The 11,428-nt window shown below is 43.7% G+C and overlaps 1 protein-coding gene across 1 annotated transcript; it reads right to left on the bottom strand.

The window, feature by feature from the left end:
• Positions 1-4,311: 4,311 nt before the first annotated feature.
• Positions 4,312-5,292, bottom strand: LOC112091716. Its single transcript, XM_024165979.1, has one exon. It carries the CDS (start codon positions 5,290-5,292, stop codon positions 4,312-4,314), a length of 981 nt encoding a protein of 326 aa, XP_024021747.1.
• Positions 5,293-11,428: the final 6,136 nt, after the last annotated feature.

Raw genomic sequence — 11,428 nt, 5'->3', positions numbered from 1 at the left:
GTGTGGTCATGTTCATAAATCAACGGTCTTGTTTCACGGCAATTCTCCATCTCGGAACGTGAGATAGTGAGACAAGATCCTTGCGGCCATATTTGATCCAATCATCTTAAAGGTATGATTGTCATCCTATTCTTCTCTCCATAAACACATCATGCATGAATCTATCGTTGTGATTTGTGTTTAATTCAGAATTAAAATGATACGTGAAAATTTTTGAAATTTCCGCCTACAAGTTTGTTGTTGTTTAAATGATTTTTCACTTAAAAATCACAACGTGATCCAACAATCGCAGTGTCGAGCGTATTGGAATGCGGCTTTTTTAAGCGTGGGCCAATAGTACCCCTACCTCAAAACCTTAAGAGCTAAAGACTGCCCCCAGTATGATTACCGCATACTCCTTCATGGATTTTCCGGAGGACCTCCTGGGCTTCGCTATCGTTTAGGCACCACTGCAAAGGCGTTGAATAGCCTCGTCGGTAAAGCAAACCGTCATACAATAGGTACCTGGTGGCTCTATACTTGATTCGTCTGGCCTCATCTTTATCATTCGGCAGCTTTGCATCCGTTAGATATTGGATAAGCGGCGTCATTCAACTCTCGTCCGTCTGGATGGTCAAGGCCGCAATTTTTTCCTCAATGGTCGGCCGCTCAAGTTCTTCGATAGGAACGATTCCTAGTATGTCAGAATCCCTTGAAGATGCTAGCTTCGCCAGGGCGTCGACGTTGGTGTTCTCAGCTCGTGGTATTTGAAGTATTTCATAGCTTTTGAACTTGACGAGTTCTTATTTTACCTCTCTCAAGTACGCACCCATTTTTTCGCCGCGCTCTTGGTATTCCTCATTTACTTGTCCAACGACCAGTTGAGAGTCGCTGAAGATGCTAAGCCTATTGATTTTCAAGTGATTTGCCAATCGCAGCCCTGCAATCAGCGCCTCGTACTTTGCTTCATTATTCGACGCCTTGAATTTAAATCATGCCACCGAAGTAATCTTATGGCCTTCCGGGTTGATCAACAGGACAACAGCTCCTGACCCATTTTCGCTCGATGCTCTATCCACGTAGAGCTTCCACTTCGTCATCTTGACTTCTTCGCGTGCGGTGGGAGTCGGTCTATGAGAGAATTCAGCCAGGAAATCAGCCAGTGCCTGCCCCTTGATTGCTACTCTCGGTACATACTTAATATCGAACTGGCTTAACTCCGCCGACCATTTGAGAAGTTGACCAGAAGTCTCGGGCGCTTTTGTAACGCCTGTCTTAACGGGTGGTTTGTAAGAACCCGTATTGTGTGGAATTGAAAGTAATGTCGAAGCTTCCTTGAGGCTACCATCAGGGCGAGGGCCAGTTGTTCCATTTCAGTGTATCTTGACTCGGCGTCGAGGAGTCTTTTGTTTACATAGTAGACCGGCAGCTGGACCCTTTCTTCCTCTCTTATTAGCACAGAGCTCACGGCGTGTTGTGACATGGAGAGGTATAGGCTCAGCTCCTCGTCGGGGATGGGTTTTGACAGGATCGGGGGCCTGCCTAGGTGCTCTATTAATTTTTGAAATGCCTCTTCACATTGTGGTGTCCATTCAAAAGCTTACTTCCTTTTAAAGCATCGAAGAAGGGAACGCACTTATCCGTCGCCTTTGATATAAATCTGTTCAGAGCGGCGACACACCCTGTCAACCTTTGCACCTCTTTTGGTTTAGTTGGAGACCTCATATCCTGCAAGGCTTTTATCTTTTTGGGATTAGCCTCTATCCCCCGGTTACTGACCATGAAACCAAGGAATTTTTCTGATCCAACTCCAAAGGCGCACTTCAGGGGGTTTAGTTTCATGTGGTATCTTCTCAACACGCCAAACATTTCCCCCAAATGGTTGACGTGCTGGGTGGCCCTGGCACTCTTTACAAGCATATCATCGACGTAAACTTCCATTGATTTGCCGAGTAGTTGAGCAAACATCTATTCACGAGCCTTTGGTATGTAGCCCCTGCGTTTTTCAAGCCAAGTGGCATTACCTTGTAGCAGTAGAGGCCCCTATCGGTTATGAAGGATGTGTGCTCCTCATCGGTCGGATGCATGGGGATTTGATTGTATCCGGTGTAGGCATCCATAAAACTCTGCATTTCATGCCCCGCTGTGGCGTCGACCATTTGGTCTTTTCGAGGGAGCGGGAAACCATCTTTTGGGCAGGCTTTGTTGAGGTCACTGAAGTCGACGCATGTTCTCCATGTTTCGTTAGGCTTGACCACCAAAACGGGGTTCGAGACCCATCATGGGTAATGAGCCTCTCTAATGAAACCATTGTTGATTAATTTATCGACCTCTTCTTTCAATGCCTCATACCTCTCCGGGTTCATTGGTCGGCGCTTCTGGTGTCTGGGGGGATATGAGGGGTCGATATTTAGAGAATGGCATATGGCTTCCGAGTCGATCCCTTCCATATCAGCATGATTCCAGGTGAAGACATCCAAGTTCTTCTTGAGGAAGCCCTTGACTTCCACCCTAAGTGATGGGGTTAAGTCTGAACCTACTTTTAGCACTCTGGTTGGCTCGTCCTCGTCGACTTGGATCTCCACCAATTGCTTGACGGGTTGAGACCATGCTGGGGTCTATGTCCTCAATGGCACCTTGACAGACGATTCTGGCCTCCTGCCTCCCCGGCTAGCCATATCCGCGCAAGGCCTCAAAATACGCAACCCTAGCCTCGCACTAGTTGCTCTTTATTTCATCTACACCGTTTGGGGTAGGGAATTTGACCTTCTGGTGGTAGATGGAGGTTATTGATATGAACCCCGCCAACAATGTGATGAAACCCGTAGCCAAATATGAGATAGGATCCAAGATCTTCAAGAATTGATGGAAATCGCGACCCGTTGCTTAGCGAAGCAAGAACCTTGGTATGGTGAAGACACCACAAACGAGTATGAAAATTCCGTTTGATAAGTCACGTTGAATGCCACAAGGAAAGCCTTGCTAAGTTCGGAATAGTTTTTGAAGAACTCAAGAAGAATATCTCACAAAGTGAATAAACATCAAAAACATTTTATTAATTTTCATTTTTCAACCTTAAATAGTCGGGTATAAGCTGAAAAGGTTTAAAAATTGAAAAGTCCTATTCTATCCTTAATGAGATAGAAGCCTAAAACAAGATAAACCTAAAAATAAGATAAACGCAAGCCTAAAGCTTATCCTAGGGAAGGAATACGAATTAAACTCCAACTCTTTCCTTCTAAACGCCTAAAGATAATTTCTTAGGGAAGGAATCCGAATTTGAATCTAACTCCTTCCTTAAAAATGCATATTATGCAATATAAATGTTTAAATTGAAACTTAAACCTAAAAAGATAGGATTATGATAAAGGCAAGTCTTTATCCACAATTTGACTTTATCCCGGGCTGGAAAACACGCCTAACTTCTTAAAATTCCCCCTTACACGTGTATCCTGGATTGACATGCAAGTTGGCCATTCAATGGCTCAATAAACGTGTAAGACTAATTGGCTCTCTTCCGGAATGGCTCAATGGATGTGTAAGACTAGTTGGCTCTCTTCTGAATCGACTTTGATGAGTATTTCTTGCATCCCTAATGTTCACATCAGTTATTGCCCTCAGTGCCTGATGGGTCGGCCTCCCAATGACGACATTGTATTAGGAGCCTCCCTTTATTACCACAAAATTAGCCATTATAGTGGCTTGTTGAGGTTTCTCCCCTGCAGTTATAGGCAACCGGATTGTCCCCTAAGGGATGACGGAGTCCCCAGTGAAACCGTACAACGGCCTGGAGGTTCTCTCTAATTGTTCCTTTGGGATCCCCATCTTTTCCAGGCAGTCAGAGTATAGAAGGTCTACCGAGCTCCCATTGTCCACCAGGATTCAACATACAGTGTGATATCCAATTAGAGCTTCTACCACCAAGGCGTCATTGTGGGGGAAGTGAACCCTGTTGGTGTCGTCCTCATTAAACGCCACGTCAGCGCTGCCGAACCTTGTTGCTTTCGCAGCGGAGACACTCAAGAACCTTTCCTGGTAAACCCCTCTGGCTTCATGGGCGTAGTCTTTTTGAGATATCCTCGAGTCTCCTCCAATATATGGACCGCCGAGGACGGTTTGTATGACGCCGACGGGTTGTCGGTCCTCTGGTCGCTAATTCTTCTCTCGGCGTCGACCATCATTTTGGCCGCCGTGGCCATCGTTTCTTGGTCTCCACTCGGCCTTGAACTCCTACAGCCTTCCCTCACGGATTACCCTTTCAATCTCATCTTTAAGATCGGCGCAATCATTGGTGTGGTGGTCGACGTCGCCGTGGAACCTGCAATATTTTTTCTAGTTCCTTCGGCTGGGATCTGACCTCATCGGCTCTGGGCGGCGCAACAAGTTCCCGCGACCTACCTGATTAATCACTTCCTCGACTCCTATTGTTAATTCATGGTAGGAATCATACCTTTCAGATAGCCAAGGCTTGAGGTTCTCCTCTTGCCTCGGCTTCTTGGCTTCTGGAGCGTTCGGTGTCAAAGCAGGCTGCTTGTCCCCGCTTCCACCGCCTCTTCGTTTCTTTCCATCCTGCTTTCCAGCAGTCGACCCTTGCTCAGTCCCTTTGTTCTTGTTGGACCTGTGCTCAGGGTCGTTCGCATAAGCTTCCTCGGCGTTGATGTACCCTTGCACTCGTGCAAGGAATTCTTTGTAACTGGACGGGGGCTTCCGGTTCAGCTCTCTTTTGAAAGGAGTAATCTTCTTCATGCTAGATAACGCCCCCATCAAGGCCTCCCTGTCGGTCATGTCCGTCACCGCGGCGATAGTTTCCCCATACCATGCAAGCCACTCTTTTAATGACTCGTTTGGCTTCTGGTATATTGTTGTCAAATTCTGCTTTGGAGGGACATATTTTTTCACTCCTACAAACTGGAGGGAAAATGCTTCCTTCAACTTATCCCAGCTTGAGATAGAGTTTGGTTTTAGCGTTCGAAACCATCTCCGGGCAGAGTCCGTTAGATGGTTTTGGAAGGCTCGGCACATGATGTCCTCAGCATATCCATGCAAGAGCATTTGCCTTGTGTACATTTCTAGGTGATCGTCGGGATCCCTTCTGCCGTCATACGGTGGGATCGACGGTGACCTGTACTTATCGGGGAGAGGTGGTGCCATAATTTCCGCGGTAAACGGGTGGTTGTGCGTCCGTCTAGGCGTGATGTCGACGTTCACCACCTCGGCCACTCGCCCTATATTTTTCTTTAGGCCGGCGACATCGCCCGTGAGCTTTTGCTCTAGGCTGGCCATACGCTCTATAATGGCTTGTGCCTCTTCCATTGATATTGCTAAGCCGGCTCCTCTCGAAGCTTCTGCCCTTTGTGCGTTGGATCCGCCCTTTGCTCGTCTGCCCACTTGCACCGACCCTGCATTTCCTAGAAGGTTTCCACCTGGGTTCTGAGGTGGCCCTTTAGGGTTTCCCAGGCCTCTGGCTATTCAGTTCTCATGAGCTCGGAGTCCGGCGGCCCTTAGACGACTGCCGGAGGAGTGGGAAAGTCGAGGCCTGGGATCACCTCTAAGATTTTCACTGTCCCCGATTCCTTCTGGGACATCTTGGCGGTCACCGGGGTTCTGGTTTCCAACCACGGCAGCTCCTAGTGGTCTCAAGACGTCTTCTAGAGGCGGCATCGAGTTTCTTCCATCCAAGCGCTCAACGACAATCATTAGTCCCCGCACCAGGTCGGTCAGAGTAGTAAGCTGGGCCTGCATCTGCACAGGGTCCGGTTGCGGCACGTCTAGGGGTGGGACTTCATTCCTAACCGGAGGTGGGTCTTCTTCCATCCCGTCATTCACCGGATGTGTGGCAGTTTCATCCATCTGGTTGCCTTGGTTGATGGCCTCAATTCTTCTTCTTGGAGGCATGTTTGCTGACTATGTTGTTGTTGGGGGTCAAACGTATGAACCAGAGATTCTGGGTTCGGTCCCCAACGGAGTCGCCAATTGTTGACGGCTAAATTTCGTCAACAGAAATACACCGGGTTACCCACTGGTATCCCGTTGGGTTATCGGTTGGAAATTAACTGTATATTTGAAATTATGCTATGAAGTGTTTGTTGTATTTTTGGAAGCATGAGAATAATGCTTGAATGAGAGGACACACGAAATTTATAATGGCTCACTCTGTTAATAAAGCGGTACATCCACTTGTGTATTATATTTCTTTTTGGACTCTTACAATTTACATGTATCGTTATTCTTCCTCTGATTGAATATTAAAGAAGCCAATCTCCTTCTCGTGTATGGGGCTTTGCCCCTTTTATAGCTCAAGGTTCCTTTGTGTGCGGTTCTCCTTTGTAGGTAGAAGTACTCGAGTGGCCTACCTTTCTAGGCCCAGACCGTAGCCCACTAATCACCTTTTAAACTGTTCACTCAGCCAATTAGTCTTTCATTACGGCTCTGTAGATTCCTGTAATCCTTCACTGTTCACTGTAGGGCGGTTTAGGGGTTTGCAATTAATGCATGTACTGCAGACATCTCCCATCCCTAGACACAACTTATGATGTTAGGCTCATTTCTGAAGAGTATTCCCCTCGTCATCTGCGTTGTGTAGACCGCATGTCCTTCCTGGTAGTCGACCCTTTCCAGACATAGGAATTTTGTTGCGATAAGATCGACGGCATGACTGGTCGACGGTATGCCGGGTCGATGCCCTTAGTCAGGCCTCCTTTGCAGCGTAGAGGGGAAGCGAGCTTCAAGCGTTGAGGGTTGTCGCCTTTTGAGGAAAAGTAGAGCCACGTGTCACGCTGTCGCTGTTCCACATGTCACCCATATTTTCCCACACAACATCAAGCATCAAGGAACTAAATTCTTTCACATATTCCCTCATCGTGCCAATATGCTTCAATTTCTTGAGTGAGTCTCTTTGGAGAAGAAGGCTTCGACAAGAGTGATTGCGCCAATTCATTCATTAAAGAAAGATTAGCGCTTGCTAATTATAAGAGTGTCATACTCAATCAATTAAGGATAGACTCTATCTCTTCTATACGGTAGGCTAGTCTTCTATGTAAACTAGCGGAGCTCTTGTAGGGGGAAGTCTAACACACACAATATTGAAGCAAGAATCACTAGTTTGAACACATGAACCATAAGGACCCTAAGTTTAAGGCGAGAAGTTATTCAGTTAACCGAGTGTACCATATTATTTTATTTATGTAGTACACCCGTCTAATTCAAATGTATCATTTGAACACTTTTGTCTATGTAAATTTTTATTACTTATATTTCTCTTTCTTAATGTGTATACTATTGATTGTTGAGTTAAAACAACCACAATTATTCTACTTAATTTTTTTTAAAAGGAAAAATTGCATTTCATTAAAATACTAATAAACAGTCATCTTGGTACAATACTAACCCATTAGAGGGACAAACGCATGCCTGAGGCTCGAAACTGGGAAAGCACCTTAGCACACTAACAACGAGCGGACTGAAAGCTCGACTGGAGAAAACTCCTCTCTTCAACATAAGCTGTCGAGCGCCGGATGAGCATATCGTCAAAATCCACAGAAAGGGGACATCTACACGGCATAGTAAAAAATTTAACCGGACTAAGATCACCTAATCGGCATTAAGCCGAACACCTAAATTTAAGAATAACCAACAAACCAGATGAGGGTCAAGTGGGGAAACCACCAACCTTATTACAAACACAAAAGTTACAAAAATACGAAAACCTCCGACCACTGCCGGTAGAAACCTCCGGTGAAGGTTATCCGACCAAAGAACCATTGAAGAAGACATGCAGTGAAGAGATCTCAGCCACCAAGTGGGAAACTCCCTTGAGAAAGGTGATGATTCATTCGGCTTCCGTCAAATATTTAATACCAAATTAACAGAAGGACCCAAATTAAAACAAAATAAAACCTCAAAGACTAATTATGCGACATTTTAAAAACTGAAATAGGATTAAAGTTAAATCTCAAAGACTATTTATGAGATTAACTCTTCTAGTTTATCAAGACGATGATAATAAACACCAATGTATAAACATTTTAAATTCAGAAAAAGTAGCAACTTAATAAGGTATACGTATCACAAAGAAAATTAAATAATAATATTTTAAAAATAAAAATAATTATTTGAAGTTAATTGATTACTCAACAATCAATACTATACACTAGCGGTGTACATCAACCCGCCTAACCCAACTTGAAAATGACAAACCGACAAAGAAAAATATATATTATGACATATAAATACTTCAAATCGAAGCTATGGGTTGGGTTTTGGGTTGAGAATATTTCAACCCAACCCGAAGTTTATATATATTTAAAATAAAAATGTATAATATATTTGATATATCGAAAGCATAATGGAAAATGCTCATTTTTTTAGCTTATAATAGTATAATTTATTTTATAAATGCTCATTTAATAATGCACGAGTTAGTGTATTTCTCTAATAATATTGGGTTGTATTTTCTTCAAACCGAAACTTACAAGTTGGGTTAAAAAAAAATCTTAAAATCAACCCAACTCAACCTATATACACCCTATTATACACCCTATGATGTTATTCAAATTCTTAAGAATGGTTTCATGATTACTTCTACAGTCATGATAAACAATCTGTTCTACGTCAAACCAATTATTCCAACGATTTATGATACTGAATTGAATAATGATTCAATTAGAGATAGTAAAAGATTGAGGTTAGACCCAACAGATCAAACCTATAAATGGCATCTACGTCTTGGACATATTAGCCTTGACAGGATCAAAAGGTTGGTAAGAGACGGTCCCTTACAAACCTTAAGTGTAGGCTCACTACCTACATGTGAATCCTGCATAGAAAGAAAAATGGCCAAGAGACCCTTTTCAGCAAAGGGTAATAGAGCTGATGAATGCCTAGAACTCATACATAGTGATGTATGTGGGCCATTTAATATCCAAGCAAGAGGAGGATATGAATATTTCATATCCTTCACAGATGACTATTCTCGTTTTGGTCATATTTATCTAATGCGTCAAAAGTCTGAAACCTTTGAAAAGTTCAAAGAATTCAAGGCCTTGGTTGAAAAACAATTAGACAAATAGATCAAAACACTACGATCTGATCGTGGTGGTGAATACTTGCTAGGAGAGTTCGAAGACTTTCTTAAGGAAGAAGGCATATTTTCTCAACTGACTGCGCCAGGTACTCCACAGCAGAATGGCGTGTCAGAAAGAAGGAACCGAACTCTATTAGATATGGTTAGATCAATGATGAGTTACTCATCCCTTCCAGATTCCTTTTGGGGATATGCTTTGGAAACAACAGCATATATTCTGAACCAAGTTCCATCTAAAGCAGTGCCTGGAACTCCATATGAAAGATGGAGTGGCAAGAAGTCATCTCTTGGCCACACAAGAATATGGGGTTGTCTAGTACATGTGCTTAGAAAGAAGACTGGCAAGCTAACCAATCGTTCAGAATTATGCCTGTTTGTAGGATATCCTAAAGGGACAAAAGGCTACATCTTCTATAGTCCTACCGATCAGAAAACATTCGTTAGCACGAATGCTCATTTTCTGGAAGAGGATTTTGTGAAGAATATGAAGCCTAGAAGCAGGCTTGTACTTGAGGAATTGACTGAACCACAACAAGAACTAACACCAATAGAGCCTCGACGTAGTGGGAGGGTTGTGAGACAACCAGATAGGTATATGTCTTATGGAGATGCATTGACTGCAGTCTCAGATTTAGATGTTGATGAACCTGTCTCCTACTCGCAGGCTATGGCCAGTTCTGAAGCAAACCTATGGCATGAAGCCATGAATGCCGAAATACAATCGATGTATAAAAATGGCGTATGGACTCTGGTAGATCATCCTGAAGGGATAAAACCCGTAGGGTGTAAATGGTTCTACAAGAAGAAGAGGGGTCCAGATGGGAATGTAGAGACATTCAAAGCAAGACTAGTAGCCAAGGGCTACACCCAGAAAGAAGGAATTGACTATGAGGATACCTTCTCTCCGGTGGCTATGCTTAAATCCATCCGCATTCTTTTATCCATTGTTGCTGCCTTAGATTATGAAATCTGGCAGATGGATGTGAAGACAACTTTTCTGAATGGCAACCTGGATGAGCGCATTTATATGGCACAACCAGATGGATTCATTGAAAAGGGTTAAGAAGAAAAGGTTTGTGAATTGCAAAAATCCATTTATGGACTAAAGCAGGCATCCAGATCATGGAATATCAGATTCGATGAGACTGTTAAAACTTATGGTTTTGTTCAGTCATTGGATGAGCCTTGTGTGTATAAGCTGATACAAGAAGGCAAAGTGGTTTTCTTAGTCTTATATGTGGATGACATACTACTCATTGGGAATGATGTAGGAAGACTGACTGAGGTTAAGCTCTGGCTGGCAAAGCAGTTTGACATGAAGGATCTAGGAGAAGCTGCCTATGTTCTGGGAATTCAAATCTTTCGAGATTGGAAGAACAAACAATTGGCACTATCTCAAGCATCCTATATCGATAAGGTAATGGACCGATTCGCCATGCAAAACTCCAAGAAGGGTTATCTACCCTTCAGACATGGAGTATCCCTCTCAAAGGAGCAGTCTCCCAAGACTCCTCAAGAAGAGGAAGACATAAGCCGAGTTCCTTACGCTTCAGCCGTAGGAAGCCTCATGTATTCAATGCTTTGCACCAGACCTGATATATGCTATGCGGTAGGCGTGGTGAGTAGATTCCAGTCTAACCCTGGATCCGAGCACTGGGTTGCTGTCAAGCATATCCTCAAGTATCTTAGTAGAACAAGGAACTATATGCTTGTATATTCAGGTACTGACCTGACTATGACGGGATACACCGACTCTGACTGCCAATCGGACAAGGATTCCAGGAAATCCACTTCAGGATCAGTGTTTGTCCTGAATGGGGGTTCGGTGGTATGGAGGAGTATTAAGCAGACTTGCATAGCTGACTCCACCATGGAGGCCGAATATGTGGCAGCTTGTGAAGCTGCAAAAGAGGCCGTATGGCTTAAGAAGTTCCTTGTATCACTGGAAATTGTTCCGGAAGCTGATAGGCCCATGGTACTGTATTGCGATAACAGTGGGGCTGTAGCAAACTCTAAGGAGCCTAAAAGCCACAAAAGGTCCAAGCACATAGAGCGGAAGTACCACCTCATCCGAGAGATTGTACAAAGAGGCGATGTTGAAGTGACAAAGATATCAACACATGACAACTTGGCTGATCCATTCACAAAGGCTTTATCTGGTAAAGTCTTCGATAGCCATCTGGAGGGTTTGGGCATGCGAGATTGTACACACCTACTTTAAGTTCAAGTGGGAGTTTGTTGGAAATGTGTCCATAAAGTAGGATGTAATTTGTTATTTGTGAAATGACAAATGTCAGACATCATTGTTTCGCTGATTTTATAAAATAAAATAAAGTTATGTTTTGATACATATTCAAGAGTGTTAGT

The sequence above is a fragment of the Morus notabilis genome, unplaced genomic scaffold (assembly GCF_000414095.1).
Source record: "Morus notabilis unplaced genomic scaffold, ASM41409v2 Scaffold203, whole genome shotgun sequence".
NCBI classification, from domain to species: domain Eukaryota; kingdom Viridiplantae; phylum Streptophyta; class Magnoliopsida; order Rosales; family Moraceae; genus Morus; species Morus notabilis.
Note: the sequence above shows the minus strand (reverse complement) of the source record. Positions and strands in the feature narration are given on the sequence as shown.